Source organism: Otolemur garnettii, unplaced genomic scaffold, assembly GCF_000181295.1.
Source record: "Otolemur garnettii isolate 467f Iridium unplaced genomic scaffold, OtoGar3 scaffold00080, whole genome shotgun sequence".
Taxonomy (NCBI): domain Eukaryota; kingdom Metazoa; phylum Chordata; class Mammalia; order Primates; family Galagidae; genus Otolemur; species Otolemur garnettii.
The window spans coordinates 5,961,500-5,984,379 of record NW_003852475.1 but is presented as its reverse complement, the minus strand read 5'-3'; the positions used below and the strand labels follow the sequence as shown (position 1 = coordinate 5,984,379).

The 22,880-nt window shown below is 36.3% G+C and overlaps 1 protein-coding gene across 1 annotated transcript in view; it reads right to left on the bottom strand.

Annotated features, from left to right (window-relative positions):
* The window catches only part of THSD7B (thrombospondin type 1 domain containing 7B), a 1,042,983-nt gene that overhangs the window by 12,420 nt on the left and 1,007,683 nt on the right, over positions 1–22,880 (bottom strand). The window contains exons 23-28 of the mRNA XM_023515847.1: positions 16,957–17,116; positions 15,564–15,737; positions 15,371–15,466; positions 12,883–12,965; positions 10,159–10,351; positions 4,017–4,104 (exon numbers count right to left, since the gene is read on the bottom strand). Coding sequence (XP_023371615.1) covers positions 4,017–4,104; positions 10,159–10,351; positions 12,883–12,965; positions 15,371–15,466; positions 15,564–15,737; positions 16,957–17,116 — 794 coding nt within the window. The remainder of the gene's footprint in view (positions 1–4,016; positions 4,105–10,158; positions 10,352–12,882; positions 12,966–15,370; positions 15,467–15,563; positions 15,738–16,956; positions 17,117–22,880) is intronic.

Here is a 22,880-nt window from a genome sequence, read left to right as displayed (position 1 = left end):
ATTTTACAACAAAGACATTTGCACCAGAATGTTTACTACAGCCCAATTCATAATAGTCAAGACATGGAAACAGCCCAAGTGCCCACTGACCCATGAATGGATTAACAAATTATGGTATATGTACCATAAATGGAATATTCCACCATGGAATATATGCAGACATAAAAAGATGGAGACTTCACATCTTTTATGTTTATCTGGATGGAGCTGGAACATATTCTTCTTAGTAAGGTATCCCAAGAATGGAAATAAAAGTATCCAATGTACTCAATATATATGAAATCAATATATAACCACCTACACAATCATATGAATGGCAAAACATAACTATAGTCCATAAAGTAGAAGGGAAGAGGAGAGAGAGGGCTGAGGAGAGGGGATATGGGAAAAGGGAGGGTATTCAGGGGGACCTCACCTAATGTGCATGATGCAATAGTACACTTCAAAACTATTTAGAAATGAGTATAATTGTGATGGATGTGTTACTTGGTTCAATGTAAACATTTCATATTGTATATCGAAGCAGTACTCTGAACCCCATAAATGCATAAATGTATAAAGTTGTGATTTAATAAAAAATAATTAATTATAAAAAAATTCAATTTATTTTTTTTTTTTTGTTTTTTCTGATTTTCCTCAATGAGAAACTGAAGACTTAGATACATTTGGGCTTATTCAACTCACCAGACTGTCCAGGGGATGGGACTGAGTAGAAGAGGAAGTTGAAAGTGTGGTCTGGGCTCCCATTGTGGAAGACTTTAGTTGACTGGCCACGCAGCTAGAAGAGACTTGAGTTTTGCTGTCCATGGGAAGCCACTGCTCACGTATTCTGGGTTAATCACCCAGAACTAAGTTTTACAAAGATTATCTAGCCGTAGCCCACAGAAGGGATCAGGTGTAACAAGTTCAAATATGAAGCTATTGTGCTATTACCAAAGGGAGACTTTAGTTGACTGGCCACGCAGCTAGAAGAGACTTGAGTTTTGCTGTCCATGGGAAGCCACTGCTCACGTATTCTGGGTTAATCACCCAGAACTAAGTTTTACAAAGATTATCTAGCCGTAGCCCACAGAAGGGATCAGGTGTAACAAGTTCAAATATGAAGCTATTGTGCTATTACCAAAGGGAGATTATAGAGGACAGGCATCAGGGATGAAAAGAATAGATATGAGTAATAATGTGTATAAATATTTATATAATTTAACCACTGAAAAATAAGGGGAAATTCCATTGCTTTAAATTATAAAAATTCTCTAGAAAATTGTTATCAGAGTTAAATGTTGTACCTAATTAATCCCCAGAACCTACAATCATACAAGAGCCTTAGTAAATACTTATTGCTGAAGTAATGGGTTAAGGTTCATACATTTTTAGACTGGAGGGAATGATAAAAAGTAAAACAGCAAAATTTATGTGTTACTACATGCTAATTTTTAGTATTTTAGCTATTTGAGGGCAGAGGGAACCATAGAATTTGGTTTGGGGATGCGCCTATTAACAGGTAGCATTTATCCAGGCTTTTACAGACCAATAGACTATGTGAACACCTTGCACTGTGTTGCCCCATTGACTACTTTGAGGCACTTTTCTACCTGCTGAACCTTCACATGTTCTGTTGATATTTAAAAATGTTTCCCCACCTTTTAAATGGGGAAATATTTAAATGTTTCCCCCCTCTTTCCTGGTGGTGAATGCTTCCTATTACCTGGAACCTCATAGGGGATTGAGGCAATATTTGCTAAACTTACTAATTCAAATGTAAAAATTAGTCAGATCATCAGATTGTAGAGTGAACAACTAACTGAAGATGTTACTTCTCACTACAACACTGTGGAAATGTTAGTGGGATAGAAATCCAATTTCCAGGGATTCAATTTCTATCGCTGTAAGTGGCAGAAAGAATTAAGGTTATCTTATTTTCTTTACTAACTTTCACTGACCAAGAGGAAAGATTTAAAAACATATGTCACCTTGGAAACAGAATTTGAGGCTAAATATACAAAGGGCAGATTTGAATCAAGATTAAAACTTGTGTAAAAATTCTCAAGGAAATGGTCTATGAGACAGATGATGAATATAAATACCTTGATTTGGAGAAAAAAGTGAAATAATACTTTGATTTCATGAAAATAGAAAAAATTCTTTGAAACTTCTGCTTCAGTAGATAATAAAATATTCTTAGTACACTTGAAAACATTCAAATGTAGAGGTGAGTTTTGAACAATATGGGTTTGAATTCATGGGTCCATTTATACTTGGATTTTCTTCTGCCTCTGCCACTCCTGAAACAGCAAACTGACCCCTCCTCCTTCTCCTATTCCCAGACTATTCAATGTGAAGATGACAAGGGTGAAGACATATACAATGATCCACTTCCATTTAATATAGGAAATATATTTTCTATTTCTTATGCTTTTCATAACATTTTCTTTTCTCTAGCTTATTTTAAAAATACAGCAGATAATATATAAAACACACAACTGACTGTGGTAGGCATCAGTAGGCATCTGGTCAACAATAGAATATTAGTAGTTAGGGTTTTAGAGAATCAAAAGTTATACATAAATTTTCAACTACATGGGAGGTCAGTGCCATGATCCCCACATTGTATTTACTTCTACCTGGTTTCAAAAGCATCTCATCAACTAAAATATATTCTATACATTAAATATTATTTTCTGAGAATAATAAATTTTTAGGAGCTAATCACTTATAAAAATGGGGCCTAGAATTGACAGTTGGTTAAACTTTCTCTCACAGCTACAAGTAAACACCTGACTCTGCTATTTAAAATACACTAACAATATACCATGGAATACTATTCAGCCATAAAAAGATGGAGACTTTACATTTTTTTGTATCTACCTGGATGGAGTTGAAGAAGCTCCTTAGTAAAGTATCTCAAGAATGGAAAAGCAAGCATCCTATGTACTCGATACTAATTTGAAACTAGGAGATGAGCAACTACAGGCCCACACAAGAGAAAAACACAATTAAATTCAAGAAGGGGGAGAAGGGAAAGGGATTTGGTAAGCTCCCACCTATTGGGTACAATGTAGGAGTGTAGGGCACATTTTCTGGGTGAAGGACTCAACCACAACTCAGACTTTACCTTATAAATGCAAACAATGTAGCTTAATCATAGGTACCCTTATGTTAATCCAAAAAGATTAATCTTAAAATAAAAGGCACTTACATATTGATTGAACAAACTGGTCAGTTTAACCTAATTGGTCAAAATTTCAGAAGAAAAGTTAAAAAGTAGAATTATCTAAAGTAGAATTCTCAGCCTTGGGTACAGATTAGAATTACCTGGGGAATTTTTTGTTTGTTTGTTTTTGTTTTGAGACAATGTCTTGCTCTGTCATCCTGGGTAGCATGCCATGGTATCATCATAGCTCACAGCAACCTCAAACTCTTGGGATCAAGTGATCCTGTTGCCTCAGCTCCTGAGTAGCTGGGACTATAGGCATGTGCCACCATACCAGGCCAGATTTTCTATTTTTAGAAAATAGAATAGTGAGAATGGGGTCTCACTCTCGCTCAGGCTGGTCTTGAACTCCTGAGCTCAAGAGATCTAACTGCCTTAGCCTCCTAGAATGCTAGGATTACAGGCATAAGCCACCATGCCTGACCTACCTGGGGAACTTTTAAACACTCAGATGACTTGGCCACATTCAAGACTAATTAAATCAGAATCTCTGGAAGTGGGAGATGTCAAGGCTAAAAATTACAGACTTAATCAAAATACTAAAATGCAAAAGTCCTAATTAATGATTTATCTTTTTAAACATCTGATATTATCATTCAAAACCAAGATTATAAATGTCATTTCAAATAAACAATATAGATAATGATGCCTTATTCCGACCATTCAGTTATTTTAAAATTGGAGATTATTTGTGGCCTGACAGGTCTTGTTATAATGATCAATGATCCTGAAATATATTTTCTCTTAAAATACCATGCTACCCATAATAATATGGAATAGAAATGTTTTAATAATTAGTACTTACCAAACAAGGTAGGAAGTAAATACTAGGAAAAGCACAATAAGAAAACCGCCACCTGAAACGCCATAAACCCAAATTTTTACTCGGCCATCTGTTTAAAATAGAGATAACATAAATTTAGCATACAAAAGACTACAGCATTTGGAGAGATAGGGTAATATAGTATCTGACAACTCTAAACTGCCCATTAGTTCTGGACTTAAAATGAATACCAGTATGTTAGCCAACTGTGCACATGTCTGTAAAAGTTAGCAATTTATATCATACTCTGTAAGTTGCTAAAATTGAGAAATTCTTTCTTGGAACACCATAGGAATATGGGTTTTCTACTATAATTTTTGTGTGCAAAAAAGAAATTCTAAATTATATAACATGGCAGCATTTTTCATAGACTTTTACAATACAAATAATTTGCATTAGAATTTGATTTTTAGAAATTAACTTGAAAAAACATTAGGTTATAACCGCATGGCACTAGAATATTTTGCTGAATTTTTTTTTAATCTAAGTTATGAGATTTACATAAGTCATAAGTATAAGTGGAAATACTCATTAGTGGCAGCTATCAAATATCATAAGAAAAAAAACAGGTGAAAATGCAAAACATAAGATAAATTTGTTCACAATGCCAAACAAACATTGGTGATCATTATTTCATAAAACTGTATCAACTGGCAGGCTATTTAACATTTATTTTAAGGTATTTATAGCCTCATATATCTAATATAAAAATATTGCAAAACATTTATGCACCAAAAAATAGCAATGATAATTATAATTAAAAAGGCAACTCTGCATGCAAAGAAAACTATTATACTATAATCATTTTTGGTGGCTTTGCTTCCAGAATGATGTTGAGTGAACCAAATCACATCACAAAACAAGTTAATCAATTCACCAAATTACTGTAAAATTATGACCACAAGCATACAAGTATAGATCATCTGGAATTTGCTATTTATTTGTTTAATTTAACAAAAGTTAAAAAAAAAAGACTAACAAAATCTAGCTGTTTCTGGCAATCTAATGGTTTTTGCTCTTTTGAATGTGAGCATATAGCTAACCAATCTTAGAACTGACTGACAAAGGCAATGCCCCAGCATCCCACAGGAATTGCATTGCTTTCTGGAAGAAACACGTGCATATCATAACACTACGTAAATGTAATTAACTGCTGGTTCAAAATACACACATCAGTATCTTATTCTAAACATTTCCATGGGATTAAAACATTCAAAAGAGATTTTAAACAACATTTATTTTGAATGAAATCATAATTAATTTCAATTATGTTACAACTACCTAGTATACTTTTTGCTTACGGTATATGCTCAAGCCTCAATCAGATTTTAGAATGAGGTTCAATATAGTAATGATATTTTTATGTGGTCATAAATTTTTTACCAAAGCTTTGATTCTGATTCTAATCTCTTTGAAGCACTAATGATGAAACCCCCATTCTGAATTTTTACTATTGGCAAAAAATGAAAAAACAAGTTTTTCCTAAGTGAGAATACTTTTATATCAGATATAAAAATAAATACATAAATACATAGAGTTGATGTATATGGAGGATCCAATGCTTTTAAATCAACGTAAAGGCACGTGGTTTAAATCATGTTACTTAAAAAATAATTAAGATATTTTTTTAAATTTCAAAATACAATAGGGAATAAATGTTTTTGATACATGGTTTGACTCTGAGCTATAAATGTCCCTATCCTCAAATAGTATTCATTAAACTCATCAGGTAAGTCTGTGTCCCTCCCATTACACCTCTCTAGTTGATTTCCAATGACTTTTTCTTCCCTCTTTGAACTATTTTCGGTAGGGATGGAATTTCACTCTTGCTCAGGCTGGTCTTGAACTCCTGAGCTCAAGCAACCCACCTGCCTCCACCTCCTGGAGTGGTGAAATTACAGGTGTGAGCCCCTGCACCTGCCTCTTTTATTTCTTTAAGTTCTGTTATATCCATCCTTATGGTAAGCTGTTTAATGACTTTTTCATTATTTTTTGAAATTTTTTTGGCTTCTTTTTGTTGGTTTTCAACTTTCTCTTCAATTTCATTTATCTTATTTCCCATCCATATTCTGAATTCCATTCCTGTCTTTTTGACAATTTCCTTATAGGTGGGGTTCACTACTATAGCTTCACTGTGATCCTTTTAGGGCAGTGGTTCTCAACCTTCCTAATGCCGCTAACATTTAATACAGTTCCTCATGTTGTGGAGACCCCCAACCATGAAATTATTTTAATTTTATGATTCGGGGTCACCAGAACATGAGGAACTGTATAAAGGTTTGTGGCATTAGGAAGGTTGAGAACCACTGCTTTAGGGGTTTGATCTGTTTTGACTTTCCATGTTGTCAGGGTTCTTTTGCTGGTTTCTTATCATCTGAAACTTCTTTTCTTGACTCAGGGCTAATAGGTTTGCAGGATGCCTGTTCTTTTCTGGGAACTCTCTCTCTTAATTAAAAGGAAGGAGCTCCTTAGATTGTGCTTTTCCTCCCTACTCTGGAGTGTTGACTCAGCACAGGAGAGACATGTGTACTAGAATCCTAGAATTCATCTGTTCTGATTAGTTCTGTTCACCTGTGATTGCCTCTGCTCAGAAGTGAGCTGGATGCTGTTTGTGCTGGGTGTTATGTTGTTCACCAGAAAGTTGTAGGATTTTCAAGTTGGGAACTGGGCAAGACCCTCTTCACTGAGGCTGGTGGTGTGGGGATTGATTACTCTGCTGGGGTCTCCCTAAAGAGGTGATAGTGATAGATAGCTGAGTGGCTATCTAGCTAGTCTTTGTGGGTTTCTGGGCTGTGGGCATTTGCTCAAACAAGGTTTCAGTGTTCCTGGCAGAGCACTGGACTTTAAAGTGGTTCTGCTGGCTCTGCAACCATAGTGTAGCTCCAGAGTAGGGTCTTGGGGTATAGCACTAATCTCGGGTCAGTGTCCAGGACCTGGTAGGAGCTCTTGAGCCACAGATACAGAGCCTTAGGCTTCAGAGTGAGAGCCTCAGAGGAAGGACTGGAGAGGAGCCAGAAGCAAGGCTTCTGAGCTTAACCTCAGAGACAGACACTGGATCATGTGAGCAGCAGAGCTGATTCCACCTGAAGGGCAGAGTCAGGGCCAAGCAGAGAACAGGTAGCAGGGACCCAGAGGGTGGAGTTGGGACCAAGCCAATGACAAGTACAGATACCAAACCATGTAGGCAGAGATCAGTTCCATCAGCCCAGGGATCATGTAATTTTCCTTGCATTCCCTCCACTGAAGCAGTTGCTGAAAGCCTCCCCAGTAGGTACCAGCTGCAGTGCCATAGTCAATTCCTGTGCTCAGACCCTGTTGCACTGTAGGAGAGGATGCTTAGCTTCCAGTCACAGGGCACAGCTCAGAAGAACCTCAGATTAACCTGCTTCTTCCACAACCCAGTGGAGGCGATGTGAAGGCATAGTTGAGTCCTGGGATGACCTGGTGCCATGCACCCGAGAGCTCAGGATGGCTTTGGCTGCTGCCCAATACTCAATATGCCTGTTGTCTGATGCAATGACTCCACATCAACTTTAGGCAGGTCCCAGTTGGTCAGGTAGAGGTCAGTGGTGGTGGAGGGAGCATTCTTACAGCTTGCCCACAGAAACTGCTGGATGAGTGCTGCACTCAAGAATTCTATCCTCCTAATCTTCCCACGTGTTCCTTGATTTTGTCTGTTACTATCTTTTTTCACCTAGGTGACCTGCTTTGCTTCTCTGTAATTTCATGATGTTCCTTCTGAGAAGAGCTGTCCATATGTAGGCACCTGCTTGCAGTTTTCTCTTCCAAGCAGGAGATTCACTGGCTGCTTCTAGTCTGCCATGTTTTTTCCCTCATGAGGTCTCCTTCTGATGGTGGCTTCAGGATAGCAGTGGCTAGACTTGCTGGGGAAACTTTCCTAGGTGAAGGGGTCTGCTTGCAACTTGCTTGGTATCAGTTTCCATCCTTCTGGCAACAGCTTATTTGAGGCTCAGAGCTGGGGCCTGGGCTCAGGAGGGCAGCCTAACATGACTCCCCTGTTGATCACTTGGTGCTGCATTGGCCCCACAGCCTGAGGTTCTCAAGACATAGGCAGCAGCCTTTCCCCTTGGGCTGATTTGTAGCAAAATCTTGCTCCTTCCTATTCTGCTCTGCAACTTCTTCCCATGGACTCATCAGTCAGTTCTGGAACACTTCTCTCAAAGTGACAGTTGAGCTACTTTTTTCTTCAACTAATTTTTGTTCTTTTCTCTGAGATAATCTAGTTACCCATTGTGCCTCCTCCTCTAGCTTACATAATATTTATAATAATTTAAAGAACAGTATATAAAACTTCAAACTATTAAAGAAGACATGCAACAAAAAGTGTCCTTCCTTCACCTCTCTCATCTCCTTACCCGAGAGCTATCTCTGTTACTAGTCTCCTTGTGAATCTTTTACTTTTTTTTAATATGCAACATCTAAGTACACAAACACACACACACACACACACACACACAAATCCACACTCTTTCTTAAAAAGACAGAAATGCTTCATAGCATTCACTTTGATTAGTATTTTTTCTTTCATTTAAGAATATTGATTGCAAATATTTTCATGCTAGTTCATAAAAGCAGGTCTTCCTCTTTTTAGTATCCCAATGAGATACCATTGCAAAGTTGTACCATATTTTTGTTTTACCATATTCTTTTTGTGAACATGAAGGTTGTTTCCTCTCATTTGCTACAGCATGTATTAGATATCATTTACAAACTTCTTTTAGTATATGTGTATATAACTGCATTATGAATTCCTAGGAGAAAAATCTATAGGTAAATAATTGTCTTTCTGAGAAATTGCCTCAATTTATGAGAAACCTAATGAAAGTTAGAAGGTTACTCATAAAAGTTGGTTGAGGACTATAAATCTTGTTTCCCCAATAAGATACAGTTTGCTTTGGGTCTGGGCTCTGGGTTTTGCCTCATTGAAATACACTATAAGGGTACTTCTGATATAGCTAAGGCCTAGGGACTGCAAATAAAGTTCCCAGAGTATATTTGACCTGAGCTTTGTCAGTCTTTTTCCTTCCCATGGCCCATCAGTTATGTCACTTTGCTCAGTCATTCATAGCATCTTGTTTCCTAGAAGAGGTATGTGTGGTAGGCACACACGGTCTTGCTTTCTCCTTCTGTCACTTTACAACATACGAAGCAGGGCCCAGTGGTATGTACAGGCCTTAACAACCTGTCTTTAAAACTTTCCTCTGTCATTTGCTGGTGATGTGACCCTGGTAAAATTAATTTGCAATGCCAATTTAAGTTTCCTAATTTCTCAAATGGGATGACATCTCATTGGGTTGTAAGAATGTAATGAGATGTTTCATGCAACACAGCCAGCCAGCACAGAACTACAAGGTACATAGAAAGCACATAATAAATGTTCATTCCTATTTTCAATAAGCACCAAATTTCTGAGCCCTATAGGCCTGCAATATTCACAATGATCCTGCAGGGCAAGTGCCACGAGATTGATTTTATACATGAGGAAACTGAGGTCCAGAGAAGTGAAGAAACTATACCTAATTACAAAACAGATATAATGGGGCTAGCAAAGTCTGACTGCCTTTGAAACTCATGCTCTTTACCATTTCACTAGTGTTTCTTAAATTGGATATTTCTTACAAATTCCTAAGATTTTATTCTGATTTTTTAAAAAATTTCAATTATACATACAAATTTGGTTTAAAAAGACGACTTCTGCAGATATAATTTATAATTAAAATATATTTTCAGGGTGGTGCCTGTGGCTCAAAGGAATAGGGCACTGGCCCCATATACCAGAGATGGCAGGTTCAAACCCGGCCCTGGCCAAAAAAAAAAAAAAAAAGTATATATATTCAAAGCATGATATTTTGCTACTGAACTCAGCTGTCTCTTAGGTTGATAGACTTATCTTCAGAAAACAATCCATGAAAACATTTTACATGTTAAAGGGAATCATGTATCATACAACGCTCACATTTGAGAAACTTGAAACTACATGATTTTGTCTCTCTCCTATCTGTTTTTTTCCTTCTTTCTGTCCATTCCTTCTATCATAAGCAGTGGTCAAAATATGAACCTCCCATGAGAAAATCTGCATTTTTTACCCACAAGTGAAACATACCTGGATCAAGTGGTTGAAAAGACCATCCTTTAAAAATATCATGTATTTTTGAATTCATAGGTATGTTTTTCCCAGAAAAGTTTTTCACATCAGCTTTTTTATCCTCTGAGCCTGGTACCTTCATGCAGTAATCCAGGAAGCCATTTGATCTCATGATTTCTGTATAGCCCCTCTCACAACCACAGACTCCACTCTATAGCATAAAAAATATTTGTACGGTTACATAGTGAGTTGTGGTGATGAATAAAGAACAATCTAAATGTTAAAATCATATGTTAATATCTATACTACATGTCATGGCAGTTTAGGGTTTTGAGCAGCTGACTTACCAATGAGATGAAAATCAAATCCAGTTCATCCTTTTGAATCCCAAAATCAGCTCTTAAATAAATTGTCAGGCTTTTTGAAAGTGTTTACAATTCTGACACCTTCCAAATATGAAAGCACAGTTCTTTGTGGCTAAGTGCATTAACCATGCCTTTTTCTCTCTTGATTTGTTTATGGCTTTCAATCAAATTACCTTCACCTTTTCCTTTGTTTCAGATTCTTGCCTACTCGCTGCAACTGGCCCTTCCTACTAAGAAGCAAATCAACATGGATTATGTATGCATCTCCTTGTGTTAGGAGTTCTTGCATCTCCTTGTGTTTAGAGTTCTTTGAAGTCTGTAGCTATTCCAACTGCTAAATACCTCCATCATATTCTATCACTGACCAATGACTAGTCCACACTACCTCTCTGGTCAGAGGCTTTTTTCTGCACTCAAGGAGGGCAGCCTAAGTGAAAGAAAAAAATACTTCACCAAAGCTGGGTGCAGTGGCTCATGCCTATAATCCTGGCACTCTTGGAGGCTGTGGAGGGACGATTGCTTGAGCTCAGGAGTTTCAGGAGAGCAACCTGAGCTACAGTGAGACCCTGTCTCTACTAAAAATACAAAAAATTTCCATGTGTTATAGTGGGTCCCTGTAGCCCCAGCTACTTGGGAGGCTGAAGATCACTTGAGCCCAGGAGTTTGAGGTTCCTGTGAGCTAGGCTGATGCCAGAGCACTTTAGCCTGGACAACAGAGTGAGATTCTATTTACAAAAAACAAATCAAAACAAAAAATAAAACTTAACCAAAGGCAGATATCGAAGAAAAGTATCTATCTAAATTACTAATCCTTATTCCTTATAGCACCTCCAGTGTCACACCACATCACATCCCTAGTTTGCATTGTGCCTTTATATTTTCCTGTGAATTTCTAGTCATTTTAATATATAATGAATGTCTCTAAGAAGCTGTGATGGGGATGATGGATAAAGATTTCTGTCACCAGAAGTCAACCTGAAAATAATTGCTCTTTCTGCAGCAAACACACAGACAATAGAGAAGAATGGAAAAGGTTGTGAACCCCTATGACTTTGGCATTATGTCTCCTTACCTATATTTACCTAGAGTTTTCTGATCAAGCCCTAGCCTCATGCCAATCCTCATCAGTCAGCCAGCTCTATTTAGAGTATCATGTGTGGACTGAACACATCCTTGTGAGGAGCAATAGATACTAAAAGTAAACAAGGCACCTCAATCTTCTACCAGAGGAAAAAGTCAGAGAAGAATGTTCTATAATTAACTGCCCAGAGTTTAGCACAGGTTGCAGTCATATGATAATGATGAATACATATGATATTGTGGGTTGGTTTTAAATGAAGGTTCAGCATTTATCACACAGTTCAATGGAGAACGCTAACAATGAACATTTGTATATGTTCAGCTATTAAAGCTCTCTTTTCAAGATGTTTCTCTATTGTTAGACTGACAGAATGGTTGTAACCAGTAAGGCATATGTTCCAAGGGTTAGAAAAAAAGGTAATCTATGTTTTAATTAAAGAGTGCATCCAGAGATTGGTAAAACGCTACAACTTCTACTCTGCAAATGTTCTTAGCTCAAATGAAGTTGTTTCTGTTATCTTCCTCCTCTTTTCTCCTATTTCCCTTTGCAAGCTTAACCACTACCTTACAACCCAGCCATAAGATAGGTCTGAGTGCTTGAATCATATTTAATCAAATCATTTTTGGAATGAGCACACTATTAAGAAGATTGTTCCTTTAAAAAACACAGCATAACTTTTAAAAATTATTCATGCACTGCACACTATGAATGAATGCTATTGATTAGAATACATTGCACATTTTGCCTTAATTCCTGAATATTGGTAGATGGAACTATGGGAGAATAAGAAGGAGTAAGATTTCTGCTTAGAAAACACACACACACACACACATATATGGATATAAACTAACACTTTTTTTTTATCATACTCATGTATTTAGCTTATTTCAAATGAACTAAAAATTTACTCAAACTATAGTAATCATAGTGTGAGATATTTTACACAATAACTTCAGCAAATACAAAAGCATTTTATATCTTTCAAAATAAGTTAGGTATATAAGAGGCTAAGAATAGAATGTATAAATCAACTACTTATTAATAAATAGAGCTAATAACACAAATTTGGCATCTGAAATACAGATTTGATAAAGATAGATTTACTAAAAAAAGATTGCTTTTTTAAGTCCATGGTCTGTCCCAGAAATTCTTAATAGTTATCATTACTCTTGCAAATGCCTCTAGATGGTATGATGGGCACGTGAAACTGCTGCTTGGCTGCGAAAGCCAGGAGAACATCTATATATAAAACACAGCAATGAAAACACTTACAGAAGGCTCAGGCACAAGACTTACCTGTGTGCAGTAGGAGAAAGGTTTCCTGCAGGCGGGAATGCACTGCCGAATAGCCGCGGGACGGGCCTGATGGGAGCAGCCCCCTACAAAGGAAATTCCACCATCACTTACAGATTTCTCTATGATACACAGTTTTGATTTTTTAATTTTTTCTGCTCTAGCACTGGACTCTTGGTAATAGCATTTTTTTTTTTTAGAAAAATCCATTTGCCAACATCTTATTTATTGATTACTTCAGGATGTATTATCTGAAATGGGAGATACTTCTAAAAGAGGCTAGTGGTAGCAGAGATTTTACACCTGCTCTTTGGCAATGTTATTCTATCATATGGCTACGTCTGAGACAAAGGCTATACGAGCCAGGATCAGTAAAAGAATTGATAAAATCCCAATTTCAGTTCAGGAGCAGAAAACACATTTGCTTTTGAAGACTCCCCAGCCAGGCACTAGGCTGATTCTAAGAGCCCAATAAATGCTAAAAGAATGCCACTATGCCTGGAGCCATGGTATAGATACATTAGTAGCATTTTTTAAATGCTTATCAACCAGAATGCTTACTGCGCGTGTGCGTGCACACACACACAGAGTCATAGACAGATCCCTCGACTTATATTTAAGAGCAAATACATAAGCTCTATGCCAAATATCTGACACAGTACTTACAGCTGTTCACTAAACATTTGTGAGTGTAAGTGACAATAGTATAAATCTCCACAATCTGAAAACTATGTATATACTAGTAGGTGATTCTAGGTAGTGAAGGACATGAGACAAAGCCTAGAGACAATTCTACTGAGAAGTCGACTTATTTGAGGGCAGTAGTTAAACTGTATTTACATAGTATTAGTTGCATTTATAGATTCTAGCCTTTAGATAACTATAATTATCAACCAGTTATAATTTATGATTTTGTAGATGGCAAAAATCTTTAGGCCAAAGGAAGAGTAGGAAGTAGTCAGACCTACATTTTCTCTGACAATGAAGCAGCAAAATTTTTACTATTACTTGAAAAATGAAACAAATAATCCACACAGATATTTTTCAAAAACCCCTCAAAATTCAGAATTAGCACTTACAAGTGAACTGATAATTTGGGAATAAGTAGCTATGGCTACCAATTATGATAGAGGGGAGGTCTGCACTCTTTAAACCAGTGATCTCCAAAGCTGGGTACCTTGGAGGTGTTGGAGGTGGGGGAAGGAAAGCTCTTGGGAACTAGAAAGAAAATATTGGATTTTACACCGATTATAAAACATGTTTTTTTTTGTTGTTTTTTTTTAGTTTTAAGGATAAAATTGAGCTCTAATAATATTTCACATATGATGCTGGTGACCTAAGTTTATTCATTAGGTGGCCACATGTTGTATATTATGCATGAGGAACTCCATGCAGAGAACTGCTAGTGTTCCCCTTATCAGTATGTTAACTCAGCATACTGAGTAGTATGAAGTTTTTTGTATTCTCAGCTAGGTTGATGTACAGTATATTTAGTTTTAGCGCTTATAAAATGGAAAAGCAAGCAGTGTAAAATAAATTTTGTTTGGATAAACTACAGGTTAAAAGGAAAACCAATAATGTAAGAGCAGGCAAACAAAAAAAGGAGGAGTTGACAATTTATTTCTATAGATGTTTCTCCCAGCCCTCACATGAGCAATTTGCCAATCCCATACTAAGTAAAACCAATACTTTATTTTTTTCTGACAAGAAAACATTTAAAAAATTTTAAAAATTACTGAGAAGACCATTTTTATAATTGAATTGTTTCACTATTATAAACAAGGAACCTTTTCCTCAGTCTATATCTAGATAATAATTAATAATGATTATTAGCAAAATACTCAAACACTAAGCTTCCAGTGTGTGAATACAAGCATCTATGATTTATATCAAAAAAAGTTTTGGTACCACAGAATATATTAATTTTTAATTTTATCTTTACCTATCTTACCCTTATCTTTAATTTCTGAGTATATTTTATAATATAATGTTTTGATGCAGTAGTGCAGAAATATATGCTGAGGTATAACCTCAAAAACTTTCTACTCCTCAGTTAACAGACACAATGTAAGGGGATCGGCACACCTTCTGGGTGTAGGACACTACTATAAGAGGGAGTCTACCCAACATATGCAACTATTGTAACCTAGTTCTTTATACCCTTACTTTAACCTAAAATAAAAAGGGAAAAAGCTTTTTACTGAGAAGGTACATGATTTAAAATTTAAGAGACAATTGTTTTAAATTAGCATCTATCTCTTTTCAGTCTTTGTCTCAGATGGTGATATTTAAGGATATTGTGTTTCAGCTTTTTTCCTTAAGTTGCCTGACTAAGAGGCTTTCTAAGGGGCAAAGATCTAATGAAAACTTGGCCTGAATATCAGCTAAGCCATCTGCCTAGTCCTCCTTTACTTATTTATGAGCAAACTGTTCTCTCAAACAACACCAGAGATCTTTTTGAAGTGTCTACGTGAGTCTTAGTCAAGAATACCTGTGACGTTAATGCCATCTGAACGTTGGCACCATACAGTTCGTTCATTATTGTTCCAAAGACTTGCTTTCCATGTATAGTGATAACATTTGCCTCCTGTAAGTAAGTATAAGTAAGTTCTATTATACCTCACTTAAAAATAGAATAAGCATTGATCAATCAAGGCTAAAGAATTGAAAATTGTTCTTGATACCTGTGCAAGGGCGTGTTTCTAGAACCTGTTGGGGGCAGCTGTCTTGATTCTCAAAGGACTGAATTATAAATGTCCTTGACCTAGATTGGCGGCCCATAGTCTCGAAGCTTCTTCCATTGATGCAGGTTAATTCACACATGCTCCACTCTGACCATTCAGTTAAATGACAGTCTCCTGGACAGTCATGCAGTACAGGGCAGGAGAAAAAGTATGAAAACTGGCATTTGACAAGATTTACATGGACAGGGCTCATGCAGGGATCTGCACTGATGTGGGTGGGTTCGAGATACTACACATTCTGTTTTGACAATTTTCCAATTAGATAGTACTAAGAAAGATGAAGTAATTTATAGTTTAATCTAATTTGATCATAGTGTCAAAAACTAGATTGCCATTATTTTGCTTCAGTTATACCAGTCGGCTAGTAATAATAAAATTTTTAAAAGGGAGATGTAAAGATTATAATAATTCAGTTTGCAAAGATCAGCATAACATCATAAACCAGATTTTCATAGAAACCATATAAGAGAGAATATGTAGGTTACTGAAATAAAATGTCTTTTGCACAAAACAATGTTTAATTTAATACTCTAGATGTCTTTCTCTGTATATTTATAATTTATATATGAACATATTAATTATACATAATAAAAATATATATTATAAATTATAAAAATATGTTAAATAAATAAATAGACATACAAATTATACACATACACACATTTGTGTATGTGTATCTATGTGTATATATTATGTAACATGTATGTATGTGTACATACAAACACATATATTGCACACTGTATTACGAGGGTATATTTTTACCTTAAATTATGCAATATCAGCTAAGATGTATTACTAGGATTAAAATAAGCTTACACATTTTATGTAACTAATAAAGGCCTTTATAGTTACATAAGATGTGACTGTTATAGAATGTTTTTACAAACCCACAGACCTACTAGTTCCCATCATGCCATCACCTGGAATTCGTGCATTCAGATTCAGTCAACATTTTTTGTGTGTTTGCTAATGTGCTAAGTGCTGTTGGATCAGGTCTAATCACCACATTTTCTAAATAAAGAAACCTTTGCTCACAAGGGCTAGATTACATGCCCTAGTTAAAACACCAATGAAGTGGTAGAGACAAGATTCTAACTTAGTTCTTATTTCCAATCCAGTGCTTTTTTTTTTTCTTTTCTTTTCTTCCTTTGCCTATTTTGGCTCCATTGAAACAGTGGTATATTCCAAAGTAATGACCACAATTAAAAATGAATTAAATTAATTCAAAACTTCAATTTTGGTGAGATAGAGATTGCCCAGAAGAAAAGTAATAATAAAAAAGTGAACAAGATGATAACCATGGGAGACACTTCCAGTTGCTAGAATTGCATACCTGGGCAAGGCACAGAACACAGCTGCTTCAGGATGCTATCTTGAAAGGGTGTTTCTCCACACAGTGCATCTTCTACGCGGACAGCTGTGTGAGATAACAAACCATTGTGGACCACACAGGAAAGGCTGCGGACCTGGACTCCTTCCCCACAGTCTCCACCCTGTGAGAGGAAAAGATACTCTCAGAGTTACCCAAATAATTAATATCTCAAATTTTGGTTTCTGCCACCTCTTGCCTAAGAAGACGATAGTTGCATATTTTGGCAGAGCCATCTTTTGGGGAGCAATTTCTCAGCTGCTGACAATAAAACATCACCAAGAAATACTTCTAGAGCTAATAGGGAAGCTGAAGTGAAAATGCAAATTTATGCCATGGAAATTATGTACTTAGAATTTGACACTTCATTTTGGAACTCAGCCAGGAGTGACTAGAAAAGAAAAACAATACATAATTTGTCTAGGTGTAGCGGATACAATGACCTGGTTTATAATCACCACCAATGGAACATGCAAAGCCACAGGGCATAAACTCTCTTTTATTTTGCCTGTTTTTCTTTCTTATGGAGTTCAGTGCTTTCTCATGTAGATTAAGTTGGGGTTTCCAGTAAAACATCATTTTTCTCTATTGCCACAAAAAGTTATTTTTCTAGCATGCTTTCTGTACTGAATTAATGTTCCTTGTTTCATACCAATCTCACTGAGATGTTCTAGGCAATTAGAAAACTTTTGTACAGTGTCTCACAGAACAGAAGCTTGGAATCAGAAGGCTCTAGGTCAGTGGTTCTCAACCTTCCTAATGCCACGACCCTTTACTACAGTTCCTCATGTTGTAGTGACCCCCAACCATAAAATTATTTAGCAATGAAAATAATTGCTCTAGGTGGTTATGTGGCCCAATTATCATCTTAATGAAAGATTTTTCTATTTTAAAATCTTTGATAGAGAGGACTTTAGTTCTAAAGTGATGGTACAGATACAAGCTGGCTTCACTTCCCTCCCTTCTCTACAGAAAATCAAAACCAAATATACAGGGCTGAGATTATCACCAGCAATATCCCAGGAGATAAGGCAGTTCTTAGAGCCATAAAGAAGTAAAAAACTCTGACCAGATGTCAAGAGAATCAGATATCCATATCTGTGACATCCCTCCCCCCAATCTGCCTAGAACCATGCACATGGAAAATGTCCACCCAAATCATGATGTCTACACTGGGACAGTGAGATCAAGGTGGTTAACCAGTTTCCTTATTACCTTGGGTATCCTAAAAGGGATCTATTCCTGCCTCAACCCACTGGAATCATCAGGAGCATGTGAGCGGTGAAATATCCCAGAGGACAGCCAGAGAAAAAGGGGGGAAAGCAGGACTACAATCCTTAGCCATAAACACTCTGCTTCTCTGTAACTCAACCAGAGGAGATATCAAAACAGAGCAGCTGTTCAGCAACTCCACATTATATAATTTGTTCTATAAGTCATTTGGGCATGAACCCTAACCAGCCTTCCCACATTACTTTATACAGAGATATTCCTTCTGGGACTTTCCCCATTCTAACAGGTAGAACCCTGATTGTTTACTAGAAATGAGGCAAGCCTGGGCTGAAGGCATTAGCTAGTGCCTAAAAGAAGGCAGACACCTAGTGGGAGAAAAAAGAAAGAAAATCAACAGATAAATTATAAAGAATTTCTAAACAAACTTATCCAAAAAAACCCAAAATAAACTAGACAAAAAAGACCAGAATAAACAACTACTATTTCAACACAAAAACAAATGTAATAGCACACAGGGAATCATAAACTCCCTAAATGGACAAAGCAAGGAATGAGTTACTAATCCTAACAAGAAGGTGATGACACATGAGTTCTCTGAATAAGAATTCAAAATAAAAGTTTAAAGGAAACTCAGTGATTTCAAAGATAACACAAAAAAGCAGTTCAGAAATCTTGGAACTGAGAACTGCATTTGCTAAACCAAAAACTTCATTTAGGGATGTTCAATCTTTTTTTCTTTTTTTCCTGCCACACATTGGAAGAAGAGTTGCCTTGGGCCACACATTTAATACACAAACACTAACGAAAGTGGTCTGTGCATAATTTTCATGACATCCAACACCACAGATAAGCAAAATAGGCTATATTTGTGACAAACCCATAGCTAACATTGTATAGAACAGGGAAAAAACCGAAAATCTTTCCACTAAGTTCTAGAATAGACAGGATGTCCACTTTCACCAATTTTATTCAATATAATACTGAAAAACCTGTAAGGGTTAACAGAAATATTAAACTACATTGGAAGAGGAAGTGCTAGCCTAATTCAACCCCCACGTGAAAAGGCTGGATAAAGAGACCAGTACTGGTAAGAAAACCGGGTAGAACTAGCTACATTGTACAAGACTTAGACGGAAATGCAGAGCACAGCGCAGGGCCCCTCCCCTCAGGACAGCATAACCCCTCTGCCCTCCCCTCACATTTTAAACCTATCATAGGCCAAAGACTACATTCCTAGCTTTATATAGACTCAGCTTCATGAAGTAACCACTCCCCCTCAACTAACCCTATATAAGATTGTACCAATCCCAAATAAACAGCTTTGGCTCAGCCTTCTTCCTATACTGTATGAGTGGTTGTGTGATTGTGTCCACCTTTTCCTTCTCCCTCTCATATGCCGATCACGAACTCCCCGACACCGACACCGCCGGTAGGGCAGTGTCAAAAACCTACCCAGAGAGATTGGGCAAGTGAAAGTAAGAATCCAAATTGGAAAAGAGGAAGTTAAATTACCTTGACTGCAGATGACATGATCTTAAACTTGAAAAAATCTAAGGATTCCACCAAAAACTCCTATATCTAATAAACAAGTAAAGTTGCAGTGTAAAAAATTAACATACAAAAATCAGGAACCTTCATGTCTTTTTCTCAGTTATTGGGTTAAGACATTTATATTCCACATGAAGGCTATGTTGACCAGTTGGATGAAAGTATTTTAACTTGTATACAGAAACAGTACACTGTACCCCATGACAGTATTAATGTGCACTACTATGATTTAATAAAAAAAATTAAAATGAAAAAAAGAAAAACAAAAATCGGGAACATTTGTATACTCCAACCATTAACAATCTGAAAAAAGAAATCAAGAGAGCAATCCCATTTATAGTATCTATAAAAATATGAAATATTTATGAATCAATTTAACCCCCAAAAGGGAAATATCTATTCTTGGAAAACTATAAAACACTAATGAAAGTAAATTAGGAGTATCCAAAAAAAAAAGAGAGAGAGAGAGAGAGAAAGATATTCATGGTCACGGATTAGAAGAATTAATATTGTTAAAATGAAAGTAGTTCATCTCTGGGTTCTCTGTTCTGATCTATAGGTCTATGTCTCTTTTTTGGTGCCAGTACCATGCTATTTTGATTACCATAGCCTGGCAGTGTAACTTGAAGTCTAGTAAAGTGATACCTCCTGTTTTCTTCTTATTACATAAGGTTGCATTGACTATTCTGTGTCTTTTTTTGGTTCCATATGAAGCACAGAACTATTTTTTCTAGATCTGCAAAAAATGCTGTTGGTATTTTAATGGAAATGGCATTGAATTTGTAAATCACTTTAGGTAGTGTAGCCATTTGAACAATATTGGTTCTGTAGATCCATGAGCATGGTATATTTTTCCATCTGTTTATAACCTCTGCAGTTTCTTACCTCAATGTTTCATAATTCTCCCTACAGAGGCCTTTCACCTTCTCTGTTAAGTATCACATATATTCCCAGGGGTTTTATTTTCTTTGTTGCTACTGCAAAATGTATTGTGTCTTTGGTTTGATTCTTTGATGATTGTTGGCATGTATGTAAGCTACTGATTTGTGTACCTTGATTTTGAAACAAGAGATTTTGCTGCATTTATTCATCAATCTAGGAGTTTCTTAGTTTAATCTTTGGGGTTTTCCATCATATCTTCAGCCAAGAACGACAGTACGATCTCTTCCTTCCCCACTTGGACCCCCTTGATCTTTTCTTGCCGAATTGTTTTGGCACAAACTTCCAGCACTATATTGAATAAAAGTGATAAAAATGGGCAAACTCGTGTGGTTCTAGTTCTAAGTGGGAATAATTTCATTTTCCCCCATTGAATATGATGTTAGCTGTAGGTTTGTCATATATAACCTTTATTATTTTGAGGAATGTTCCATCTATACTGATTTTGTTGAGAGTTCTTATCATGAAAGGGTGATGAATTTTGTCAAATGTTTTTTCTGCATCAGTTGAAAGGAACATTGGTCTTTGTTTTGCATCTTCATATTCCCATCTGATTTTTTGCAAAATCAATTCCCATTGATTGAAATACCTGTTCAATCAATGGTGTTTGGAAAACTGGATAGCCACATGTAAAAGACTAAGACAGGATCAACATCTTTCACCACTCACAAAAATTAACTCATGATTAACTTAAATGACTTAAGTCTATGGCAGAAAACTGTAAGAATCCTAGAAGAAAATGTTGGGAAAACGCTTATAGATATTGTCCCAGGGAAAGAATTTATAGAGAAGCCTCCAAAAGCATCTGCACAGTCATGGACACAATCAAAAGAGCAAATAGACAACCAATTTAATGAAATGCAAGATTTGCATGCTATACATCTAATAAAAGGCTAGCAACCAGACTCTACATAGTACTCAAGCAAATAAGCAAAAATTAACCAAACAAAGAGTGGGAAAGAGACATGAACAGAAGCTTTTCAAATGAAGATATACTAAAGGCAAACAAACCCATGAAAAAAAGCTCAACATCTCTAATCATTAGAGAAATGCAAATCAAAACCACATTCAGATGTTAACTAAGTCCAGAGAGAATGGCTTGTATTAAAAAGTTTCAAAACAACAGATGCTGGCATGGGTGTGGAGAGAAAGGAACTCTTATACACTGTTCGTGGTACTTGCAAACTTGCACAACCTCTATGGAAAATCGTATAGAGATACTTCAAAGAACTAAAAGTAGACCTACCAATTGATACAGCAATCTTATTGCTGGGCATATGCATACAGGAAAAAGGTCACTTTATAAAAGAGACACCTGTGATTGAATGTTTATAGCAGCACAGTTCACAATTACAAAAACATAGAAACAACCCAAGTGTCCACCAATATGTGAATGGGTTAACAAAATTTGGTATATGCATACTATAGGATACTACTACTACTCAATCATAAAAAAATTGGCATCTAGTATCTTTTGTAACAACATGGATGGAACTTGAAACCATCAATAAAAATCAAGCTGGGAGGAGAAGAGGGTAGGGATGGGTAAATTCACATATACAGTGCACACTACCTGGGTGAAGGGCATACTTATAACTTTGACATAATCTGATGTATATAAGGAGAAGAGGGTAGGGATGGGTAAATTCACACGTACAGTGCACACTACCTGGGTGAAGGGCATACTTATAACTTTGACATAATCTGATGTATACAAAACACATACTCCCTAATAGTCTGAAATTTAAAAAAGGAAAAATACATAAAATGGTACTACCTCCCAAAGCAATTTACAGATTGAGTGCAATACCCATCAAACTACCAATAACAGTCTTTACAGATTTGGAATGGACAATACTAAAATTTATATAGAATCTAAAAGATCATAAATAGCCAAAGTAATCCTGAACAAAGAGAACAATGCTGGAGGCACCACACTAACTTCCAAATATACTATAAAGCTATAGTTATTAAATCCACATGGTATTGGCATAAGAACAGACACTTAGACCAATGGAACAAAATAGGGAAGCCAAGTATAAAATTACACATTGTACAACTCATTTTTTTAAATCAAATGATAGCTGTGTACATTAATGCAATCATGGGGTACAGTGTGGTGTTTTCATATACAATTTGAAATATTTTCTTTTCTTTCTTTCTTTTTT